Source organism: Molossus molossus, unplaced genomic scaffold (assembly GCF_014108415.1).
Source record: "Molossus molossus isolate mMolMol1 unplaced genomic scaffold, mMolMol1.p scaffold_m16_p_12, whole genome shotgun sequence".
Classification (NCBI taxonomy): Eukaryota; Metazoa; Chordata; class Mammalia; order Chiroptera; family Molossidae; genus Molossus; species Molossus molossus.
Genome location: NW_023425347.1, coordinates 64,144,817 through 64,170,891, shown reverse-complemented (window position 1 = coordinate 64,170,891; position 26,075 = coordinate 64,144,817). Strand labels below are relative to the sequence as shown.

Sequence of the window (26,075 nt, the reverse complement as noted above, 5' to 3'; positions counted from 1 at the left end):
CCCCGCCCCTCATGCCGGGTCCCGCGCACGCGCGTCTGCCTTGCCCAGCCTACCTCCCGCCCCTGTCAGCCCCGTGGTCCCAAGGCGCTAGGTCGCCCCCAGCCCCCTCCCTCATCTCATCCTTTCTCTGTCCCACCCTCCTTAGCTTTGTGCCCCGGGCGCCGAGACGCTTTCCCTCCCAGCCGCGCCGCGGGAGGAGGGAGCCGCCACAGAGGAGCTGCAGCTCGCTGCCCCGGGCAGGGGCACAGGTAGGTGGCGGCCGCGGGCAGGGCCGCTTACAGAGCCCAGGGCCGCGAGTGGGGGCGGGGGCAGGGTGTGAGAGAGGGGCGGAGTGGGGGAGGGGAAGGCCAGGAGGGATGCGGTTGGGGTGTGGTTGGGTGAAAGGTGTGAAGATGAGGATATATAGAAGTGTGGAAGATGGGTCTAAGGGTGAGGTAGTGGTGCTGCGGTTGGGTAAGGGGGCGTGTGAGAATCGGGGTTCGGGGTGGGAGAAAGGAGCTGGATTTTTGGAGGTGGACTCAGGGAGGGGCATGCGTGGGAATTTAGAGAAATGGAGAATTGCAGTGCTGGGAAGGGGCTTTGAGGGGTGCAAGGAGGAAAGGATCTAGGATTGAAATAGGAGAAAGGGTGGGGTCTTGAGGGCTGGGAAGAAAGAAGTTGTGGCTGTGGGTTGTGAAGTTGAGCATCGTGAGGCCTGAAGGAAGAGGATTTTGAAGGTTGAAGACAGAAGACCAGGAAAGAGATGGAGACATTTGGATCCTAGGAGAGGGAATCCCAGAGAGTGGGAGGAAGGGACGAATAGATGGTAATGGACAGAATAGATGGTGCCTGGAGATGAGAGTGGGTGGGGGTGGAATGACGGGGGAAGGAGAGGGAGGCTGGTGGCAGTGGGATTGGGTCCAGGGGACAGGAAGCCATATTTCAGAAGGGCCATGGAAGGGTTAGAGGACATAAGGTTTGAGAAGTGGGAGCAGAGGAGCTGAGAGTGGGCGAAGGAAAGAGGGTTTGGGATTTTTCCTGTGGAAATTGGATTTTGTGTGAGAAGCTCAAAAGGTAGCAGGTAGAAAAACTAAGCTGTAAGTCTCAAGATGTGGGGGAGATCGGTATGTTCCTAGAGGAAAGTAGGGAGCTGGGTATGGTACCATCCTCTGGAGCTTGGGAGGGGAAAGGATATGGGTGAGAAGGCAGGTAGGAAAATGCAAGTTACAGGAAAAAGAAATAATGAGAGGAGTTGAAAATTGAATAATGGTGGTTGACACAGAACAATGAAGGCAAGTTTGTTAGTTGGTTATTTGTGGTTTGGAACTAGTTTCTGTTCAAGGTTTTATGTTGGAAATTTTCCCAAGAATTCTGCATTTTCAAATTAACCAAGGGTGTCTGCAGTCTTGGGATGAAGGCCATGAGTTGACAGATGTTTTCCTGGTGTGTGGATACGGGTAATTTCTGCCCTGGCAGAAGGAACAAGGGAGGCCTCAATATAGGTCTTTGTCCTGGCTCTGTTCCCACTCACTCTTTCCTCAAATGTCCACTGTTTTTTTAAATCTCCTCCCTGTCCCTCCATCCCCCCAGCTTGAGCCAGTGAATACCAGAGGGATCAAACAGGTGGGTGAGATTAATTTTTAACACATTTTTTTTTTATCCTTAAGGCTTATGTCATATTTTTATTCTTGAGACACAGCATCATGCAGTGGAAAGAGCCTGAACTTTGGAGTAATATAGCCTTGAGATTGAATTCTAGCTCTGCCACTTACTAGCTCTGTTTCTTGAGTAAGTTACTTTACTTCTCTAAGCCTCTTCATCTATTAAATGGCAATTCTGACCTTATAGGATTGTTGAAGATTACATGAGATCATTTAATATAGTATCTAGCTTAGTGCTTGGCAACTGGTAGTTGCTTAATAAATGGTAGTTGTCATACTATCATTATCATCATATATGACTTATTATTACAGGGATTATTAAATTACTTTACCTACTAAAGTTAGGTGTGTTCTTTCTCTTCAAATTACATATCTGTAGACTCGGTTTACAATCTTAATTCTGTTGCCTCCTAACTCCCCTCCCTGACCCCTAACTTGACATGAGAATAAAGCATCTCCTTATCCTCATGCTTCTTGCTTGGTAAACTGACTTCAAGTTCTAAAAAACTACATGTTTAGAAATCAATTCTTTTATTTTGCTTCTTATTTAAAGAGGCTATAGAGAATTGAGTTATTAACATTACGAGATTATAGTTTATTCATTTGATTGAATGATATTCTTCGTGGTATTGGTTCATTTATGGTGTCCAAATACTAGAACATAGACTATTGTGATGCTTTTCTACAATGTTGTATGGGTTATAAAACTGCCTCTCTGTAGGGAGCTGGGAGACTATTAGAATGCCCCTGTTACTTTGTTGATCTAATATAAAATACAACTAATGCAGATCTACACTGGACATTGTTATTCTTACAGATACTGATTATTTTAATTTTCCAGTTTGTATGGGGGTTTTGTCATGGTATGTCTCCTGAGGGGTTCCATTTATAATATACCACCCTGTACAACAGCCAGGCAGAAGCAAAAGCCAAGTACAGAAGCTTTGTATGGAATTCTCTTGCCTTTATGGTTCTTAACCTTGAGAGGCTTAACTACTAAAGGTTATAATTCCTAGATCATTTTATAATACTTCAAAAATTCTCAGGAAGCTCCTTATTGGGAGAATGCAAGATGCACAAATTCAGTAATTAGAAATCAAAGGTCACCAGGATATCCTGAACCAAGATGAGTTCCTCAATTGCCATAGTTGAAGAATAGAGAGAACTTGGGGTTTCTGGACAGATGATGTGGGTTTACTCTAGGAAATATTGGATCTCTTTTTATTATTTAGAAAGAGAACTAGCATTTGATGAGTAATTTATTGGTAAAACATAGCCATTAACTGTGCTCTTTTTTTGAAAATGATCCGTGGAAGCAGAAGCTGCCAGGATTTGGGGCAGCCTGGGTTAATGCCCTTAATCCTGTCCCAAGCTGCTGTGCCCTCTGCTGGATAGAATCAGACTTTTCTGATTTTCACCCAAAGTAGTCATCAATTCATCTACTTGTCCATTTTACTCCAAAGTTTGTGGAAGGCACTTTTGGGGGTGAGGATTACGGGTAATACAGATGGGCAGACTCTATTTCTTTGCCTGGGAGCTTATAATGTGCTGATCTATTATAATATGTTATCTTCCATTGAATTTGCCTTTTTATTAAAATCAAGTTATTCCTTTTTAGGACCATTCCTGGTGTCTGCTTTCTGATGTACAGGTAGAGTAGGACTCTGAATGCCCAGTCACAGGGATAAAGACCAAAGGGGATCTGCTTTATCTCCTCATCAAGATTAAAGTCTGAGGTTGAAGGGGCCAGATGCTTACTTCTATTGGAAGAAGAGCTTAGAATGAGACATCTCCTTAGCAGCAGGCTGAACACTAGCAAGACTATGAGTTGTAAGAGCTGGCACTGTGACAGGAGTTGTTTTTGTTTTTTTTCTTGTTTGGTAGACACCCCCCCCCCCCCATTGCCAGTAGCAATATACTCCCATCATCTGCTTTGCTTCTACCACCTGCAGAGGGTCTGGCAAGTGGGGGAGGAGCTGCAGCTGTTGCCTGGAAGAGGCACTGGCTCCTAGCAACAGTATCAGCAGTTCCTGCAGCTCAGAGCACTAACTAAGCCTGTCCCTTTGAGGTCTCACCCTTCATCTCAGCAAATAATCTGCTAAGGGCTTACTCAGCACTAGGCGCTATGTTAGGCCTGGGAAAGAGAACTGAATCAAATAAGAGCCTTGCCTTCAAAGAGCTCACAACTCTGGGAACATAAGTGAGAGGACAGATGTAGTACATGGTGCTAAGTGCTATGTAGAAGGAGCCATTGGTGCTTTGGGAAAAACCAGACAGGCATGCCATGGTATAGGGGTTAGGGAAAGTTTCTTAGGAGAGGGCTGGTGGTGTTAATGATGAGTAGGAATTAGCTAAGTCAGGGAAGCAGAGAAGGGTGTTCCAGCCAAAGGGAGCCAAGTGGTCAAAGGCCAGTGGGAAAAGGGCCCAGCTAGTTTACCTGGGTAGTATTGCATGGTCAGAGTAGGGCATAGGAAATGAGCAGGAAAGGGTGAGGCTCTCAGCCTAAGCAGGGCCCCCTTTTCTCATGTGTTATACACACATAATTATCCTTGGGAGAAACACGGGTTGTACTGATGACCACAAACAGAATCAACTGTTTGATCTCCAGAGACAGCATTTTTGATGACTGACTTGATTGTTTGCTGACACTTTTAAGTGTCATCATAGCTAGATCCTAGCCCTGCATTGATTCAGAAGCTGGGTTGGTTCACTCTAAAAGTCAAGGACAGTCTTTCAGAGATAATAGCAGCTTTTTGATCTATATTATATTAAATTTCACCTCTCTTCTCCCTTTAAATTGTTGTAGAAATGACATTTTCATCTAATGTGGCAATTTTTTGTGTATCTTGAAATCTCACAGTTCCTTAGGAAAACAGTATGTATTTCAGTTAGTGCTCTGGCACAAAATATTACCCATGTGATCACAAATATCCAACTGTTTTTGATATTTCACCTTACCTCAAAAGTGCCCTAAAAGAGCCTTAATGGAAGTGACGCTTCCAAGGGCTAGAATAGCTTTTAGTTAGCTCTTGTGCTGGAGGTCTTCATTTGTAAGTCCAATAAAAACCCTGTTGCTTGTGGTCTGTGTAAGGTTTAGCATATGAGTAAACTGCAGTTCTGCAAATATCTGCTCAGGGCCTGTTTTATGCCAGGGCACTTTGTTAGGAAGTCTGGTTGAATTAAACACGGTCCCTCTTCTCGAGCTCATACCAGCTGAACACAGACCCAGAAACAAATCAGTAGCAGAACAGTGAGCTAAGTACAACGAAGAAGTGTGTGGAAGCCCTGGCCAGTTTAGCTCAGCGGTTAGAGCGTCGGCCTACAGTTCGGAGAGACCTGGGTTCGGTTCCCGCTAGGGGCATGTACCTCGGTTGTGGTTTGTCCCCGGCCCTGGTTGGGTCATGTGGGTGGCAGCCACTCAATGTGTCCCTTTCACATCGATGTTTCTCTCTCTCCCCCTTTCACTCTATCTGAACAAAATATCAAAAAAATGTCCTCGGGTGAGGACTAAAAAAAAAAAAGAAGTGTGTGGAAGGTGCCATAGTAGCAAGAGAATTTTTTATTTCTAGGTTTTGTTCTATGTATAAACATGGTTTAAAGTAAACAGAAATAAGCCCGGCTGGTGTGGCTCAATGGTTGAGCATCGACCCATGCACCAAGAGGTCAATGGTTCAATCCCCTGTCAGGGCACATGCCAAGGTTGTGGGCCCAATGCCCAGGTTGTGGGCCTGATCCCCAGTGGAGGGCATGCAGGAGGCAGCCAGTTGATGTAATTCTTTTATATATATATATATATTTTTTTTTTTTTTTAATTTTTATTTTTATTGTTGAATATATTACAGATGTTCCTCATTTTTCCCCCATTGACCCCCTCCTTCCCACTCCTGCCCCCCTCCTGCCTTTCCCCACACTGTTGTCTGTGTCTATTGGTTATGCATATATGGATATAAGTTCTTTGGTTTATTTCTTCTCACCCCCCAATTCCCCTTCCCTTTGAGGTTTGTCAGTCTAGCACCCATTTTGTACTTCTTAATCCCTTCACCATTTTCACCCATTCCCCCATCCCCCTCCCATCTGGCAACCAACAAAATGTTCTCTATATCTATGAAAATGTTTCTGTTTTGCTTGTTCATTTTGTTTGTAGATTCAATTGTTGATGGCTATGTATTCATTGCCATTTTGTTTGTTCATATTTTTTATCTTTTTCTTTGAGAAGACCCTTCAACATTTCATATAATAATGGTTTGGTGGTGATGAACTCCTTTAGCTTTTCCTTGTCTGGGAAACTCTTTATATGGCCATCGATTCTAAACGACAGCTTTGCAGGATAGAATAATCTTGGTTGTAGGTTCTTGCTTTTCATCACTCTGAATATTTCTTGCCACTCCCTTCCGGCCTGCAAAGTTTCTTTTGAGAAATCAGCTGACAGCCTATTGGAAACTCCCTTGTAGGTAACTAACTGCTTTTCTCTTGCTGCTTTTAAGATTCTCTCTTTGTCTTGAACCTTTTGCATTTTGATGATGATGTGTCTTGGTGTGGGCCTCTTGATGTTCATCTTGTTTGGGACTCTCTGTGCTTCCTGGACGTGTATGTCTGTTTCCTTCACCAAGTTAAGGAAGTTTTCTGCCATTATTGTTTCAAACAGGTTTTTGATTTCTGGTTCTCTCTCTTCTCCTTCTGGCACCCCCAAGGTGCGAATGTTGGCACGCTTAAAGTTGTCCCAGAGGCTCCTTACACGATCCTCATTTTTTTGGATTCTTTTTTCTTTTTGCTGTTCTAATTGGGTGTTTTTTGCTTCCTTATATTCCAAATCAATGGTTTGCTTCTTGGCTTTACCTATTCTACTATTGAATCTGTGTAAATTATTCTTTATTTCAGTTAGTGCCTCCTTCATTTCTGACTGGTCCTTTTTTATGCTCTTGAGGCCCTCATTAAGTTCTCTGAGGTTCTCACTAAGTTCATTGAGCGTCTTTATAAGCAGTATTTTGAACTCAGCATCTGTTAGGTTGCTTATCTCCATTTCACTTAGTTCTTTTCTTGGGGTTTTGTTCTGTTCTTTCATTTGGGACCTATTTCTTTGTCTCCTCATTTTGGCTGCCTCCCTGTTGTTTGTTTCTATGTATTACTTAATGAGAGGTATGGGGCTAGCTGAGACCAGATGCTGCTTGTTTGAAAGAATTTAGGAAAACCTGAAGCAGGATCCAAGACAGGCCAGTCCTATGGTTAAGCAACTGGCAACAGCTGGTGGGCCTGAAAGTTGAGTGGGGCGGGCCTCAGGGAATCACTAGGGCGGGGCAACCAGTGTGAGCCAGGTTGCTGGAGTTCCAGATATGGCGGCTGTTTGCAGCCCCAGGGAAGGGCTCACCAAAGGAACAAAGGTCTCTGACAGCACGTCTGTCCTGGAGAAAGCCCCCTCTCCAGCCCTCGCTCCAGGGCCAAACAGCTCAGTTCTTCCCTGTATGTCTCTGGCGCCCCTCCAGCTGCCTCCCCTCCAAGCTTAGAGGGAGTGAGTTCGATAAGTCCATGCGCGGGCCCTTTAAGAAGAACTGCCTGGGGCTCCAGCCGCCTTAGCCTCCCTGAGCCTCAGTTCCCGCTGGTTTTTCCAGCCAGAAGTTATGGGGACTTCTCTTCTTGGCACTGGAATCCTGAGCAGGGCGCCCAGTATGGGGCGGGGACCCCCTCAGTCCTTAGGGAGGACCTTCCCAGCCGAGGTATCCTCCTAATTTTTATCCGCCACACGTAGGTGTGGGACCAGCCTGTTGCTTCTCCACCCCTCCTACCAGTCTCGTTGTGGCTGCTGCTTTAATTCTGTAGTTGTAGGACTTCCATTCAGCTTGATTTCAGGCGTTTTTGAATGATGGTTGTTCTGTAGTTTAGTTGTAACTTTGATGTGGTTGTGGGAGGACGCGATACCGCGTTTACCTACACCGCCATCTTGACCGGAAGTCTTTTGATGTAACTCTTGTTGATGTTTCTGTCTCTCTCCTTCTCCCTTCCTCTCTCTCTCTAAAATCAGTAAAGGAAAAATACATTTTTAAAATTTTTAAAGCAAATAAATTCCAAACGTACTATTTGTAACTTGAAAATCAGTAAAAATTTTACAATGTTAATGGCTGCATAACATTCCATGGTATGGGTATATCATAATTTATTTAATAACACTCCTATTTTTGGACATTTAGGTTGTTTCCCATTGTTTTGCTAATATCAACTACTGCCATGACTTTCCTTATAGATGATTCTTTACCCACTTCTGCAAATAAACTTCCTTAGGGTAAATTTTTAAAAGGACATTTGAACTAGATTTTGAAAGATGAATAGGAGATCACCAGATAGACAAGAAAAGGGAGAGGGTAGGAAAGGGCAGGTAGAAGCAATAGAAGCAACTTCCAGTGCCAAAGTTCACAGATAACTGCTAAGCTTCATTTTCTTTACCAAACCAGCCACAGGGCCTGCCTGGTAGGCTCATAAAGCTCTGGGCACAGCAAGATGAGGTTACATGTTACAAATGGCATTTTAATTGGATTTGCTTCCCTCCGTGCCTTGCTTTTACAGTCGCAAGCAAGGCAATGTCTTACTACCTCAACTCAGAAAACCACCTGGACCCAGGGCCCATCTATGTACGAGAGAATGGGCAGCTGCACATGGTCAATCTGGCCTTGGATAGCGTCAGGAGTAGCCTGCAGAAGCCAAGGCCTTTCAGACTGTTTCCAAAAGGATTTTCTGTGGAGCTTTGCATGAACAGGGAAGACGATACTGCACAGAAAGAGAAGACCGATCATTTCATCTTCACATACACCCGGGAGGGAAACCTTCGGTACTCTGCCAAATCCCTCTTCAGCCTGGTCCTGGGCTTCATCTCCGACAATGTTGATCACATTGATTCCCTTATTGGCTTTCCTGAGCAGATTGCTGAAAAGCTGTTCTCTGCTGCTGAAGCCAGACAGAAATTCACAGAGCCTGGTGCAGGGCTAAGAGCTTTACAGAAATTCACTGAGGCCTACGGAAGTCTGGTGCTTTGCTCCCTGTGTTTGCGGAACAGGTGGGTATTCTGATTAGGATATTTGAGCGTTTTATTGGGTGTGTTAATTATGTCAAGCTCTGAAGCCTAGTGGGCTTGGGGGCTTCCCCCATCAAATAGCATTTCAGTTTAGAACTTCTGGACATTTTGAGAAAAAACACTGTCTGGCTCTGGCCAGTTTGGCCCAGCGGTTAGAGCGTCAGCCTGCGGTTCGGGAGAGACCTGGGTTCGGTTCCCGCTAAGGGCACGTACCTTGGTTGCAGTTTGTCCCCGGCCCTGGTTGGTCGTGCGGGTGGCAGCCACTCGATGTGTCCCTTCACATCGATGTTTCTCTCTCTCTCTCCCTTCCTCTCTCTCCCTCCCACTCTATCTGTACAAAAAATGGAAAAATATCCTCGGGTGAGGATAAAACAAAACAAAACACTGTCTGTTCTCCACCCTAACTCTCTCAGACAATACTTAGCTTTGTTTTTAAAACACTGTACAAGGATTAGTTGATTGCTGCAGCTCCGTTAGGTAGAAAATACTCTTCAACTTTTCTAGTAAGAGAAAATAGAAAAAAAAAGATGTGATCTGCCACATATCTCTTGGTATGCTTTTGGGGATGTGAAAATTAGTAACTAGGTTTCTCCTGTTCTAGTTTTCAAACCACTAGATATTGAACATTAGATAAAAAGAAACTTTAAAAGAATGAGTGAGTAAAATTTCAAGTACCCTAAAGTTTGGAAATTTTCAAATAAGGTCCCAACACTAACACCAAGGTTTATCTTTCCTAACAGAGCTGATGGTTTATTTTTCTTGTGACTTGCCTTTGCTCTTATGCTTTTATTGATTTATTTAAAATTTTTATTCCACCCTGGCCGATTTGGCTCAACGGTTAGAGCTTCGGCCTGTGGTCCAGAGAGACCCGGATTTGGTTCCTGCTAAGGGCACATACCTCAGTTGCAGTTTGTCCCCGGCCCTGGTTGGGTCGTGTGGGAGGCAGCCACTCGATGTGTCCCTTTCACATCGATGTTTCTCTCTCTCTCTCTCTCCCTCCCACTCTATCTGAACAAAAAATGGAAAAATGCCCTCAGGTGAGGATAAAAAATATATATAATAAAATAAAATAAAATTTTTATTCAAAAATGACTTTTGAAGCATCTACTAATTTAAAAAAAACTTTAAAAATGTACATGAAAAAGAATTTAAAGCAAACACAAAAATGTAGAAAGGCAAATGTAAGCCTCTTTACCATCTTTCTCCTATTTCCTCTCTCTGAAAGCAACTGCTATTATCAATTTCTTTTATATCATTCCAGAGATATTCTGTACATACCACATGCATATATAGTTTTCCCCTTTGTCATACAAATGGCAACACACTGCTTACATTCTTGGGCACCTTGCTTTCTTCGCATATACTGAAAATTATTTACCATCAATACTTGTAGATTTTTAAAATAGCTGTATAGTATACCATTATATGAACTTTTGTGTGCTCATGTAAAAGGCAGCTTAATATTAGGATGCACAATTAGCCCTAGCTGGTTTGGCTCAGCAGTCCGAGTATCAGCCTGCAGACCAAAGGGTCAAGGGTTCAATTTCCAGTCAAGGGCACATACCTGGATTGCAGGTTCAATACCTGACCCCCATCAGGGTTGTGTAGGAAGCAGCCAATCAGTGTGTCTCTCTTTTTTATTTTTAATCCTCACCCGAGGATATTTTTTCATTTATCCTCAGACAGAATGGGAGGGAGGGAGGGAGGAAGAGAGAGAGAAAGAGAAACATTGATGTGAGAGAGACACATCAACTGGTTGCCTCCCACACATCCCCAACCAGGGCTGGGGACCGAACCACAGCCGAGATACATGCCCTTGACCAGAATCGAACCCGAGACCCATTGATCCAAGGGCCAATGCTCTAATCGTGGAACCAAACCAGCCAGGGCCGTGTGTCTCTTTGACATCAATGTTTCTTTTCTCTTCCATTTTATCTAAAAATCAGTGGGAAAATATCCTTGGGAAAGGATTAAAAAAAAAAAAAAGATGCACAGTCAGTCACTATGATCATTAAAGCCCCCTAGCTGGGTAGCTCAGTTGGTTAGAGCATTGTCCTGATATGCCAAGGTTGCAGGTTTGATCCCCAGTCAGGGCATATACACAAATCAACCAATGAACACATAAATAAGTGGAACAACAAATCAGTATTTCCTCTCTCTCTTTCTCTCCCTCCTTCCTTCTCTCTAAAATCAATTAGAAAGAGATACGATCATTAAAACAAAGCTAAACAGAAAGCATGTAATAAAAGAAGAGAAAGTTATATCAGAAGGCATAAGCTAAGCTCATATGCTCTTTTTTTTTTTTATAATCCTCCAAGGATATTTTTTTCCATTGATGTTTTTAGAGAGAGTGAAAGGGATTGGGGAGAGAGAAACATCAATGTGAGAGAAACACTTCAATTGGTTGCCTTCCGCACGTGCCCTGACCAGACCCGGGAATTGAACCTGCGACCATTTGGTGTGAGGGCTGATGCTCTATCCACTGAGTCACACTGGCAGGGGGCTAAAAGTTCTGTCTTTGTGCTGTGGTCTCAGTCGTGGCTGGGCCTGGAGCTGCTGCCAGGGGAAAGGAAAAATTACCTTGCCTAAATGAAAAAGTCAGGCAATATTTCATTGCAGCTAATACATTTGAAATACATTTTACTTCTTTATTTTTTATTCCAAGTTATTTATTGTAGAAATATTTGAACAATGAAAAATAGAATTATGATGTATACTTTGTTTTAAAATTATTTTATGAAGGCAATACATACTATTTGTGAAATACATAAAACTGTAATATTAAAAAATTAATAGTCCCACCATTCATGGTAATCATTTCAAATATATATCTTTATACATTTGGGGATATACTCTAATCTACAACTTGTATTCTGTTTTTTTCCCTCTATTTACTATTATGGTTTAAGTATTTCTCATAATAGTGAAAATGCTTTTTATCCACCTGTGATGTCTGCATACTGTTCCAGTGATCAGATTGGATGAGAATAGCACTTTTATTCATGTTTGATGAATGCATAAATTAGTGTAGCATTTCTGGAAAGCAGTTTAGCAATATATATCAAGAGCCTTAAAAAAAATCCATATCCATTTGTTAGCCCATTAATTTTATTTATTATCTATTCTAATTTAATAATCATATATAGGAACAAATATTTTTACATAAGGGTGTTCATTATAGTAGTAGTTATAATAGTGAAATCTGAAAGTTGACTATCCAACAATAGGAAATTAGTTAAGAAAAAATGATACATTCATATGATGAGATATAAAACTATTAAGATAATATTCAAAAAACATTTAAGATGATGTAGTGAGCCCAGCTGGTGTGGCTCAGTGGTTGAGCATTGACCCATGCACCAAAAGGTCACCAGTTTGATTCCCAGTCAGGGCACATACCCAGGTTGTGGGCCAGATAAATCCCCAGTGGGGGGAATGCAGGAGGCAGCCAATTGATGTTCTTTCTCATTGATGTTTCTATCTCTCTCCCTCTCCCTTCCTCTCTTTCTAAAATCAATAAAGAAAAAAAATGATGTAGTGAAATTTTCATTGTATACTAAATGAAAAATAAGAATCAAAATTACATGTGGTATATGATCTCAGTTTTGTTTTTTAAAATAAGAATTTTTATATGTATTGCATATATAGAAAGAAAAAAGAGAAACTGACTGAAATATAATCTAGATAGTGGGATTGAAACTAGGTTTTAATTTTATTTATAATTTTTCATATTTTCTTAATTTCTTCTTTGAGGAGGATGTACTATCTTTATAATCAGAAAAATATAAGAAACATTTTAACATAATCTTTAGGCTCATATTTTATTGCAACAATTCCAAACTTTGCTGTCTTATTCAGATATAAGAGTAAGATTTTTATCTGTGATCAAAAACTTCCTTTCTCCTATCGAATTCCCAAAGGAAAATAGGAAGAAGACAGGAGATTTGAGTTTGCATTTTTAATCCAGGGCTGAAGGTGCAGCAGCAAAGGTTTTACCAGCATAAAAGGGTTCAGGTCAAAGGGAAAGAGTGTGAGAAAATCATTGAAAATAAAATAATTGGGTAGGTGCAGAGGCTTGCTGTCTTGGGATTGAGTCACAAAGCTGCCTGCCAGAAGAGGCTAGTGTTTTTGCAGCTGGGTTCCAACTCTACAAAACTCTCCTCCCTGTGTTAAAATTACCCAGTGATTTTTAATCCCAGTGGTGGCAGCAGGGAGGCAAGTATGTTTTCCTTAAAATATCACCCTATGTAACTAAAGTAATTATAATAGCCACCATTTAATGAGTACCTTAATTCTGAAAAGAACTAATTATCAGCCCCATTTTCTGGCTGGAGAAATTGAAGCTCAGAGGAATTAAGTAACTTGCTCACAATCACACAAGTAATTAGGATTGTTAGAATTCAAACTCAGGTCTGTCTGACGCTTAAAGATGTCTGTGCTGATTCTGTTGCTTCTCTACTCACTGTTCTGAACTCTTTAAGGGGCAAATTGGAAGACTAGTTTTGAGCAAGACCCTAGAACTTTATGTTTTAGATCAGTGATTTTTCAATGGGTGTGCCGCAATAATTTTGTTTCTGTGTTTTGTTTGTTGATCCTTACCTGAGGATATTTTGCCATTAATTTTTAAATAGAGTGGAAGGGAGGGGCAGGGGAGAGAGAGAGAGAGTAAAACATTAATGTGAGAGAGACATAGATTGGTTGCCTCCTGCACGACCCCGACTGAGGCTGGGGATTGAACCTACAACCCATGTACGTGCCCTTGACCAGAAATTGAATCAGAGACCCTTTGGTCTGAGGGCTGATGCTCTAACCACTGAGAAACACTGGCCAGGGCCTGCAAGAATTTTTAAATAAGCCCAGCCAGTGTGACTCAGTGGTTGAGCATAGACCCATGCACCAAGGGGTCGCCAGTTTGATTTCCGGTCAGGGCACATGCCCAGGTTATGGGCCAAATCCCCAGTGGAGGGCATGCAGGAGGTGGCCAATTGATGTTCTCTCTCATTGATGTTTCTATCTCTCTCTCCTCTCCCTCTCTCTCTCAAAATCAATAAAGAAAAAAAAAAGAAATTTTAAAACATGTAATACCTGAATATTTAGTCAGGGGCACTGACCTCTTTTTCCTTAGATTGTCAAATAATAAAAAAATGACAACAGCCAACACAATAGCATTTTGTGTTGAACCGTAAATATATGGGTCATATAATAGAGCTGCATCTTATTGGTAATGTTGCATAATAAGGTTATGACTGATTGGGTTATTCTTGGTACCAGAAATCCTTATATACAGGTATCGGCACCTGATTTTTTAAAAAGTTACCTTGTAGCAGAAGGATAAGTAATTACTATTTTTTTTTTTCGTAAATCAAAATTATACCTATTTTTTTTGACAAGGGGAAAAATATATTTTTGGTGAGCCGCAGAATTTTAGTAATTAGTTTATGTGTGCCATGAGATGAAAAAGATTGAAAATCACTGTTCCAGATGAACATCTAGTAAGGTCTGTGGCTTTGCATGTTGGTTTCTCAGCTTTGATTTTTGTAATGTTTTTTAATCATATTATACATTGTTATGTCCTTCTCGTATAACGTGTTTCAGAATTACTAAAAATCTTTTGATTAATTGATCAAAGGATGTGTGTTTTTCTTTCTCTGATTGTCAGTAATCCCCCAGATTCTCATTAACACACTTCAACTCTGTGATTGTAAAGCGAAAACCAGCAGCTTTATTTACAGTGCAGTTAAAATATGTCTGAAGGAATAAGGCTCATTCGTGTACCCAGCTGAGTTCAGTCATCAAGCAGCTTAGGGGGTATATCAGTGCCCCAGGTCATCTGTACATAGCAGTCAGGCCAGTGACAGCTTCAGACCATCTTTTGTTGGAAGTAGGAAAAAAAGAAATCTAACATTCCTCTTACTGTCAGATTATTTCATCCTGTTTTTGGTAATCATGATCCTGCTAACAGAATAGAGATGTGAACACTTTTAAGTATAACCCCACTGGTCCTGGCATGCCCTCTCTCTTTGGACACATCTAGACATCCATGAGGAAGGTGGATGAGAAAGGCATGCTTTTGCCACAAGTTAGTTTCCCTGTTCTTTTAGGATCCTCTCCCTCTATTACACCTAATCCCTTTTCATTTTTTCTCACTGACATCATCTAAAAGGGATGAACCACTAGAAAGCAGGGTGGAGGCCACAGTCTGGGATGTGGAATGCCTTTTTGATCTCCTTTCCCTCTTCAGAGGCCTCCCTGATGCTTCCTGATAACAGTTTGGCAAGGTGCTCCAGTGTAATTAAATTGGTGGTTGTGCTCACAGGCTTGTCTTAATAACCATCTAGTTATTGAGTTCTTCTAGTAGTCATGCTGCACATACTTTCTGAGTAAAGTTAGCAGGATAACAGGCACAGTGGAGGGGTAGCTACTCAAACTTGGGTTTGAGTAGAAAAGATAAAATGTGATCTGCCAAATATCTCTTGGTATGTTCTTGGATGTGAAGATTAGAATCCATAGGTCTTGGCCCTTTTCCAGTTTGCAAACCACTGAATATTGAGCATTAGATAAAAAGCACTCTTAAGCCCTGACCGGTTTGGCTCAGTGGTTGGAGCGTCGGCCCTTGACCAAAGGGTCCTGGGTTCAGTTCCCAGTCAAGGGCCATACCTGGTTGCAGGTTTAATCCCCAGCCTCTTGGGGTCATGCGGGAGGCAGCCAGTTGATGTGTCTCTCACGTAGATGTTTCTCTCTCTCCCCTCCCTCCCATCTGCTCTGTCTGAAAATCAACGGAAAAATATCTTTAGGTGAGGATTAACAACAACAAAAAAAGCAATCTTAAAGGCATGCATGATTAATTAAAAAATTTTTAGTATCCTAAAGTTAGGAAATTCTCAAGTTCCCAACACCACCAAAATCTGTCTGTCTTCTAACAAAGTAGATGTTTTCTCCTGTGACTCGTCTTTGCTCATGTACTTTCATTATTTATTTAAAAATTTTATTCACTGTCATGTAAAAAGACTTTCAAGGCACTTACTAATGAAAAAAATTCAACTAGTGCCCACATAGTAATCAGTGAGACCTGCTTATTACATAGTACTTTGTCCTGATGGAATGTTGACTGTACAGCACAAAGCCACAAATGGTAATGTTTTAAAAGAAGGAGAAGAAAAACTGTTGATTGTTTTCCATGCCCCACAGATATTTGGTGATTTCAGAAAAACTTGAGGAGATTAAGTCTTTCCGGGAGTTGACCTGCCTGGATCTTTCCTGTTGCAAGCTTGGAGATGAGCATGAACTTCTAGAACATCTCACCAATGAGGCCCTGTCTAGGTATTGCCTCCATTTGCAGATGAATTGTTTTCTTATTTTTTAAAAAATGATCCAGTAGGATAATTTTGAAGAATGCTGATTATTCCCAATCCTGTTTATTTGATTTTTTTTTTTTTCATAAACTTTCAATTTCCATTTACTTGGTAGAAGCAATATAGATTGGATAACTCTTATGAAAGTAAGTCAGTTAGTTTATTTTTCTAAATAAACTGTATTTCAACATGCAGTACTTGAAGCTTCCTGGGTTGAAAAATGATTTTACCCTTTATTTGTCTAATCCTAGTTTATTCTAGCAAGAGATGAGAAGTTACACAATTTTCCATAGTCATCATTTTTTATCTTAATTTATAATGAACTATAAATTATTTAAAAAGTCAATCATTAAAAACAGTAAATACATCCTTTTCAAGAACCATAATTTAAAGAAATTACCCAGTTTATACCATTCACAAATAATTCGACTGATCTCATTCTGGCCAGCAGAGAGGAGGCCAAATGGATTCCCTTGTGGTTTTATAAACACCCAGAGAGATAACAGTATTACAAACCTGAGTCTAACCTGCTTCCTGGGGCCTTCCTAGGACAGACACCTACATACTACTCTGCACAAAGGTATTTTTGTGTGAAGTTAGTAAAAGTATAGATTTCCTATTGTGTGTGGGACAGTGGAGCACATTACTACACCAGTGTAGGGTTAGCTGGATGGATAGGGTTATGGATATACCTTAAAAACCTAATCTGAAAATCTGGATTTTTAAAGCTAGTTAAACTTAGAGGATTGTTTGATTTCCCAAAAGAATTCTCATAGGGGTCTTTAGCAGACTTTCCTGACATATTCAGAGCATTTTTGGGTTCCACACAGCATGTATCAGGAATTCAGCTTTTGTATTTAACAAGGTATATTTAACTCCTTAATGAAGTCTATTTATCTCATTCTACCATACACCTTTAGTGCCTTCTGCCATCTGAGATTAAAACTACGTGACAATTTGATCCCTAAGTTAACCCTCAGTTACTGAAATAGCACCAAAAGATCTTTAGCTCCATTAAATGCATTGAGTGTGAAATAGCAGGGTGTAGAGGATATTTTATATTTTTTCATGAAATTTGTGAAAGTGTGTTATACCTAGACTTTCTCAAACTCTCTAATTTTTTTGTGGACTTTATTTCCCTAGTGTAACTCAACTCCATCTGAAGGATAATTGTTTATCTGATGCCGGGGTACGGAAAATGACAGCACCAGTTCGGGTGATGAAGAGAGGCCTTGAAAATCTGACATTATTAGACTTATCCTGTAAGTTTTATTAGAAATTATAGATTATTAATGTTGGAAGAATGGCCAGAGAAATCATCTAATTCTTCCCGTCAGGTGGTAAATTGAGGGGACTTTCCTAGGTGTCACAGCAAGTTAGCAGAGCAGGATGAAAGCCAGAGCTTCTTTTTTTTTTTTTTTTGTACGTACCCCTAGCGGGAACTGAACCTGGGACTCTGGTCCGCAGGCCGAGGCTCCAACCGCTGAGCCAAACTGGCCAGGGCCAGAGCCTCTTGATTCCTGGTCAAATAACTCTCCTGGCATGCTGGCACTTTTTTATGGTGAGAAAAAACCTCATGGATTCATTCATGCCACTCACTGTGTGTGGACAGGGCAGCCTTTCATCATATTCATAGCATCTATAAGGCACATTTGGTTCATCTTTATCTTCCTTGAGTTGCTGATCCATAGTGTCTGTCATCTAGGTCTCTCTTTTTTTATTCTCACTCGAGGACATTTTTGCATTTATCTTCAGATAGAGCGGGAGGGAGAGAGGGAGGAAGAGAGAGAGAGAGACATTGATGTGAGAGACTAACATCTAGTGGTTGCCACCCACACGACCCCAACCGGGGTCGGGGATGAACTGCAACCAAGGTACATGCCCTTAGCGGGAACCGAACCCAGGGCTCTCTGGTCCGCAGGCTGACGTTCAAACTGCTGAGCCAAACCAGCCAGGGCATCTAGGTCTGTTTTTGTGGTACGTGCCCATAGCGGGAACTGAACCTGGGACTCTGGTCCACAGGCCAACACTCCAACAGCTGAGCCAAACTGACCAGGACTAAGTCTCTTTTTTATATCAGAATTTGCTTGATGAAACTCTGGATGAATCCACAATTGTAGTAACTTACTCAGGATTAACCAGATACTGACACCAGTGGTAGAAAGTTGATCATTTACAGTTTAACTGATCATCCATTGAATGTATGGCAGAATGGTATGATGTCAGAAGAATAGAAGGAGCAGGGGTTGAGGTCAGAGGACACTCCTTTCTCTGCTACTCTTAGTAGCAGCTGTGTGCCTTTGGGCAGATTATTGAACCTCTCTGAACCTTGGTTTTGGCTTCTGTAAAATGAAGATAATAATGAATGTGGTGCCTTCCTCTCAGGAAAGTGTTTTCATTCAACAAATATTTTTTGAGCATCTACAGTGTGCCAGGCACTGTGCTCATGGCCATGAGGACTGAGTGCTAAATGTAGTACTCTTTGATGTGAGAAGGTAATATGTAAGAAAGGCTTCTGAAAATATAGCAAGTTAGAGTAGTAATGATTTCTGTGTCTAAGCACCTTTGAAAACTTTTTATTCCTCCCTAGTTTTTTAAAAAAATATGTTTTTATTTATTTTTTTAGAGAGAGGATGCCCCCTCCTGGGGATTGAGCCCACTATCTGGGCATGTGCCCTGACTGGGAATCAAACCCGAGATCTCTTGGTGTGTGAGACAGTGCTCAATCAACTGAGCCACACTGGCCAGGGCATCTTTGAAAACCTTTTTAAAATAAATCTTTTTTACTTTGGAAGTGAAACGGCCATGACAAGGTCTGATGAACCATTTTAAGACGTGTTTATGTATGTTGTTCCCATATGGTTGCAAATTAAACCCTAAGGATAACTACCCGGTTCATTTATTTTTCTGCTCCCCTCTCCCCCAACTCCTAGAAAGAACATAAAGGATCCTGAGAATCATCTCGTGTGTGGCTCCTTCATATTACAAATAGAATAAAGATAAGATCCCTACATTTAATTGACTCTGAAAAGTTTGTTCATTCACTATTCTATATTTTTATCATTGTTTGGCCTTTTTTCTGACCTTATTGTTGGCATTTTAGCAATAGTTATACTGTAACTGAATACTACCTATGTTTTTGACATCTAGGTAATCCTGAGATCACAGATGCAGGAATTGGATACCTCTTTTCTTTTAGAAAACTAAACTGCTTAGATATCTCTGGGACGGGGCTCAAGGTAGGTCTTTCACTCCCTTCTCTTATTTTTCCACATCACAATTTGATATTTTGCTTCTGTTAATTGGTGTTTGGAAAAAGCTGGTATTTATGATGGTGTTTATTTCCTATTGAAAGCAAGTACTAATTGACCAGATGTGTGGGCTTCCTGTTCTGTCTTTCCCTCACTAGGACATCAAAGCTGTCAAACACAAGTTGCAGACCCACATAGGCCTTGTCCACTCCAAAGTGCCTCTGAAGGAATTTGATCACAGTAACTGCAAGACCGAGGGCTGGGCTGACCAGGTACTGTATATTCCCCCCCAACCCCCCACAGTTAACATGGCCTTTCATTTTAATTCTAAGTATCTTATTCAGCACTTTGAACAAATGTTAATCCTCTTGGTATTTCTTGGCTGAATTGTCATTTTCATGTCAAATCAGAGACATCGATGACCTATAACTGACTCAGCTACTTAATGAAAGGTATTTAGATGCTGGTCACTAGATTGTGCCTCATCCTCATTGAACCTAGGAGAAAATGCCATCTTATAAAGGCTCCGAAAATACATGAATTCTGGCTTACTGTGAAAAAAACAGTATGACCCAGCTTCAGAAGGGCACATTCTTTTAGCAGTCTAGAAAGAGAGTAAGTCACACTGACATAACGATTCAAATCTGACTCTTCCTCTTTCGGGGACAAATTGCTTACATCTCAGAGCCTTAGTGAGGAAAGGTCTTTCTGTCCTTCTCTCACTGAGTGTTCCCATTTTTATCTTCTTGGCCGAGCTTTACTTTGTCTCATCGTCTTGATGGTCTCCCTGAACGTGGTAAAGTATAGACTTAAGTAGGAAATCAAAAGGTAACCAAGTATACAGCACCAATAGATGGCAGCTTGCCTGTGGCTGGTGCCTTTCTCCTTCAGACACATTAAACCAGTGTTTCTTGGTGGAGACCTAGAGGACTCCACAAACTGTTTCATTCTGACTTCTCCTTGGCGCAAGCTGTAATGAATGATGGTGGATCTATCCAACTGCCTGATTGTAGTATCACTTCCCTATAGATAAACAGGGAGGGGTGCTGGTGAGTCAGTGTTTCAGAAGCACTTTGAAGTTGGTTCAGAAAGTGAGTGCTGAAATAATTATCATAGTGCATTGCCAGACACAGTTTGTAGCACTGGATGAATCCTAGACATAGCCAGTAGTGGGGCAGGTAGGTGTGGTATGGTCATATAAAGGCTTGATGTAGTTTGGCAGCAGGTTTCATGGTGGAAAGAGCATAGGCTATGGAATTAGAGAGACCTGGGTTTGGAATCCTGGCTTGACAACCCAGAAGCTGTATGACTTAAGGCAACTTTGAGTCTCTTATCTTCATCTGTAAAATGCAGAAACCAGGATCTCTCTTGCAGAGCTTGGTAAGGGTGAAATAAAATACTTAGCAGCTTGGCCTGGAATTAAGTGGATTGGACTCTGTGCAGCTGCATGTCATGCAACTTCAGCCTGGCCCCTAGAACTTGGCTGTAAATATTTATCTGTCTCTTGTTGATCCCTTATTAAAACTATTTCCGTCTGACTTCATGCTCCTCCTGCCTCATTCTCAGCAGGTGAAAGAGGAAAAAAATGAGGCTAACTAATGAGAGTCTTCTTACTTCCCTATCTCTATCTTAAATTTTCTCCATTTCTTCAAATGTAGTCTTCTACTTCCCTCCTATCTAAGGGGAACAGGGATGCCTTTATTCCAGTGATAAGCCCTTTAGTTTCTTTTTTCCCTCAGTTCTGTTCCCTAAGATCACCAACTTCCTCTGTGTTGTTTTACTATAATTTTTTCCTTCTACAGCCCCACCACTGCATCTTCAGTCTTACCCTGTGTTGGCTGTTTTATTTCTGTGTGTAAACATACTTGAGCTACTCTTACTCTAATGTGGTCCTCATCCCCCAACAGAATAGTGAATTGTTTTCTGTTTTCTCTCCCACCTCCTCACTGCCTACTCAGTTATTAATCCTTTGTAATCTAGGTCTAGCCTCCACTTCTCTACAGCAGGTGTTCTCTTAAAGGTAGCATGGGATCTCATTTTCACCTGCATTGGCTTTTCTGCAGCACCGATACAAACACGCCTGCCCTATGCTTTTTCTCTCTTGGGCTTTTTCCTGGCTCTCCGCTAACTTTTTCACTTTTCCCTCTAGCTCTTGCTGATTCCTCGCCTCTTCTCTGATACCTCCACTCACTCTCCTGGTGATCTTAACTGTTCTTAGAGCCATTAACTGCCCCTATAAGGATGACTTCACCTTCTCACACACTAAACCCATTCCTAAATGATCATCCATAAATATCCACCTGGCACCTCAAATTCAGATTGTCCAGAATCTAACTCACTTTCTTCTCCCTTACCCCCAAGCTCTTATTGACATTCTTGTTTCTTAGTGGAAACACTTTTTCCAGTTGCCCACTGAGTCACCAGATTCAGCTAATCCATCTTGGCATTTCTTAGATCTGTCCACATTTTCCATAATCAGGAAAGTATCATAGAAGGGTTGACAACTGATATTTATTGAGTGATTTTTGTGTGCCAGACACTGCTACACCCTTTATATATGTTATCTCATTTAACAGATGAAGAAATTGAGACTCAGAAATTAAATCACTTGCCAAGGGTCCCCTGGCTAGTAAGTAGTAGCGCTAACTCTGGAATTCTATTCTTAAACTGTGTTGTACTGCCTCTGTGTCCTGAAAATGTTTTCCTTTATGATCATTTTATTGCATACCATAGTGAAAAAGATTAAGTTTAGTTCTTGTTACTCATGGTATATGTGAAATAATCATTTATCTAAGTATAGTTTATACTTGGCCAAATTTCCAAAAGAATTTATAGTAGCTTATAATAAAAATATGTTTGTAATGGTTTTAAAAATGGAAGCTGATCATGAAGTTTCTTGAGAATATGGAAATGTGGGCATTCTGCACACAGACAAGAGTTTGAGTTATAGATGGTGTATTTCAAGGCATGAGAGTGAGATTAGGAATATGTGAATAGTAATGACTAAGGTTTTACATTTTAGTGTTTAGTTTAAGGATATTTAGTTTCTAGCTTGGAATAGAGATGAAAATAGGGAGTGAACTTTATAGATTTTTCCTTAGTCATGCAAATACTTATATTTAACATGTTTGTATTCTGACTAGCTCCTGCATTGTAACAGAAAATCCAGGCTTGACTTGATTCTTACTCTTACCACCAATCATCTGAAGTAAAATTACCTCAGGAATTTGTGTTTATGGAAAGGGAACAAAGGGGAACAAGGAAGGTTTGCGATTAAAGCTTGAGATTTTGTTTAGATTCATATCTTTCCAAATACATTTTAGATTGTTCTGCAGTGGGAGCGTGTGACCTCGGAAGCTATGAAGCCACGAGAAGCCTTGGAACCTCGAAAGGCAGCTCAGCACTTCTGTGAGAAATTCCCTTCCCTTTGGAATTTTTGCCCTTAGGTTTTTTGCACCTTTAACACAGTTAGTTTGTTTTCACAAAGTGGGAAAATTAATTGTGATAGTACTGATTTAATTAGATTACCAAGACTTGTGTTCTCTCAACGTAGCATACAATATAAATTCACACTTAGCTTTGAGCGCCAGTACCAGAAAAAAAGCTTATTAAATATATGTATATTATGTATGTGTTTATATCCCATCTTATTCCAAAAATGATTTACAGTAGCACAAAAGTAGATCGATTACAAAAGATTAAAAAGGAATTAAGTGTAGCCAAAAGGTAGAAGCAACTCAAGTGTCCATCAGTAGATAGATAAGCAAAATTTATTTACATACATGGTATATTATTAAGCCTTAAAAAGGAAAGAAATTTTAACACATACTTTAACCTGGATGAAACTTGAAGACATTATGCTATGTGAAATAAGCCAGTCAAAAAAAAGACAAATACTGTGTTTCTTATATGAGGCTCCTAGAATAGTCAGGTTCATAGAGACAGAGAGTGGTTGTGAGGGACTGGGAGAGGGGTAGTAGGGAGTTATTGTTTAATAAGTATAGAGTTTCAGTTTTGCAAAATGAAAAAGTTCCGGAGCTGGATGGTGGTCATGATAGCATAGCATTGTGAATGTACTTAATGCCACAGAACGGTACACTTTAAAATGGTTAAAATGGTAAATTTACTTACGTATATTTTACCATAATTTTAAAAAATGGGGTTAAATGATGAAATCAAAATGAAGGAAAAATAAAGATAACAAAACAAGAAGCCAGGGCATACCAAACAAACACACAAACATAATGTCGTATAGTTTGCTAGAGTTGTGCTATAAATTTGACTCTTAGAAGGCAATCAAGTCCATATTTTTAATAGTGATGGCTAACATTTTTTTTTAACTTTTACTATATGCCAAGTATTGTGCTGAGCACTTTATGTGCATTATTTCATTTGTCTTCACATCACCCTTATGAAATAGGTTTTGTATCCCTGTAAAATTGAATCTCAAGTCACTTGCCCAAGGTCTCTTATCCAGGAAGTGGCAGAGTACATGCCTTCAACTTGTGCTGGTGCATATGCTACTGTTACTTTATAGGGCACTCAAAGGGAATAAAATTAACACAAACATCACCTTGTTTGGGCCTTTGTCGTTTTCTTTGGATCATCTTTCTAGACCTAGGCAGGCATTAGCATGCCAGCGTAGTAAACTCACCACCCTTCCCTTCTGTTGCTCTTACAGATGGGAAGCAGGCTCGAACAGAAACCTCAGTGAAGTGTCCCCTGGCAGATACCCACATAAACTCTTCTGAGAAACTCCAGTTCTATAGGGAGAAAGCCCCAGACTGCCATGGGCCATTGTTGAAATGTGAGGCTGTCTCAAGCCAGGAGTCAAAGAAGAACAAGAAGAGAGGTTTTGAGGAGCCAGAAAAGGAGCAAAGTAACTCTTCACAGTCTTCAAAGCAGAAATATGTGTGTCTTGCTGTGGAAGACTGGGACTTGTTAAATTCCTATTGATTGGCAGTTAGAAGTTGACCTTTCCCCCCAGCTCTAATACGTGAGGAAAGGGGGCTGATGTTTTCCTCTTTGTTTTAATTTACCTATGACATTAGCATAGCAAGCAGATATTTCTACTTTTGTGGTGGGGGAGGGGAATGCAATGGAAGTATGTAATAATTTCTAATGTATATTTTCAATACATAGTAATTTTTTCAAATAAATGTTTTTGCTGTCCTTAAGTTCTGTTTATGAAACATGGACTGGAGCCACAGGAAATAACACTTTAGTTTGGGATGAAAAGCCATTTGAAATATCAAGGCAGCTTAGCATAATTTGTTACCACCCCAGTTTGTCCTGGTCAATTGTGTGTGTTTATATATATATTCTACCTACCATATTGAATGCCTCCTATGTGCCGACCCCTGTCCTCCATGGAAGAGAAAGGTATTAGCTCCAATTTAGAATTAAGAAAACTCAGCCTGAAGTTAAGTGAGTTGTTTAAGGTCACAGAGCTTACAAGGGACAGAATGAGAATTTATACTCCTTTGAATCCAACTCCAAAGTCCACCCTGTTACAATGCATTTTTTTATTATTCCTCACCCGAGGATACTTTTTTTTTTATCCTCACCCAAGGACTTTTTTCCATTTTTGTTCAGATAGAGTGGGAGGGAGAGGGAGGATGAGAGAGAGAGAGAGAAACATCGACGTGAAAGGGACACATCGAGTGGCTGCCTCCTGCACAACCCCAACCGAGGTAGGGCTGAGGACAAATCGCAACCGAGGTACGTGCCCTTGACCGGAATCGAACCCGCAACTCATTGGTCCGTGGGCCGATGCTCTAACCGCTGAGCCAAACTGGCCAGGGCTACAGTGTCTTTTTTTTTGTTTGTTTATCCTCATCCGAGGACATTTTTGCGTTTTTCCTCAGAGCAGGAGGGAGAGAGGGAGGAAGAGAGAGAGAAACATTGACATGAGAGCGATGCATCAAGTGGCCGCCACCCACATGACCGCAACCAGGGCCGGGGACAAATTGCAACCGAAGTACATACCCCCAGTGGGAACCGAACCAGGACTCTCTGGTCTGTGGGCAGGCACTCTAACCGCTGAGCCAGACCAGCCAGGGCTACAATGCCTTTTAAATAATAGTTACTCTTTATTAAAATCCCAACTATTATTTCTATGAAGTAAAGCACCAGGAATCTTCACAGCAGTTCTATAAAGTAAGTATTATCACTTCTGTTTGACAGATGAACCTGAGACAAATGCTTCGCTTGGACCAGTGCTTCTCAAGCTTTATTGTGCATGCGGTCACCTGGGGGGTCTTGTTAAAATGCAGATAGATTCAGTAGGTCTGAGTGGGACCTGAGGTTCAACAAGTTTCCACATGATGCCAGTGCTTCTAATTTGTGGACTACACTTTAAGTAGCCGGGCCCTAGACCTTCACTGTCTAACACAGTAGCTCCTAGTCACTTGTGGCCATTGAATGCTTGAAATGTGGTTAGTCCAAATCGAGATGTGCAGTAAAATACACACTAGATAGCAGACATTAAAGTACAAAAGTGTGGGTGAAAGATACTTGAATTTTTAGGTATTGATTACATGTTAAAATGGTAATTTGGGGGTTAAAAATGTTAATTTCACCTGTTTTTATTTTTCTCTGTACCGCAGGCCGACGTTCCAACCGCTGAGCCAAACCGGCCAGGGCTGTTTTTATTTTTCTAATGTGGCTGTCAAAAAACTTAACATGGCTTGCATTTGTGACTTTCATTATATTGCCACTGGACAGTGCTCTCTAGATCATATTCCATCCTTAAAAGGTAGCTTAAAGCAAG

The 26,075-nt window shown here is 41.0% G+C and overlaps 1 protein-coding gene across 2 annotated transcripts; it reads left to right on the top strand.

Annotated features, from left to right (window-relative positions):
* Nucleotides 1–46: 46 nt before the first annotated feature.
* On the top strand, nt 47–24,480 carry LRRC42 (leucine rich repeat containing 42). 2 transcript variants are annotated; one of them, XM_036257062.1, is made up of 8 exons: nt 47–248; nt 8,196–8,682; nt 15,889–16,020; nt 17,196–17,314; nt 19,203–19,291; nt 19,462–19,575; nt 22,627–22,711; nt 23,985–24,480. In XM_036257062.1, the coding sequence occupies exons 2-8, from the start codon at nt 8,210–8,212 to the stop codon at nt 24,257–24,259; spliced, it is 1,287 nt and encodes a 428-aa protein (XP_036112955.1). In that variant the 5' UTR covers nt 47–248; nt 8,196–8,209; the 3' UTR covers nt 24,260–24,480. The 2 variants fall into 2 exon arrangements, with proteins under 2 accessions (XP_036112955.1, XP_036112956.1); XM_036257063.1 differs by lacking the exon at nt 47–248 and adding an exon at nt 1,447–1,602 and having other exon boundaries at nt 23,985–24,427.
* The last annotated feature ends 1,595 nt before the right edge of the window (nt 24,481–26,075 follow it).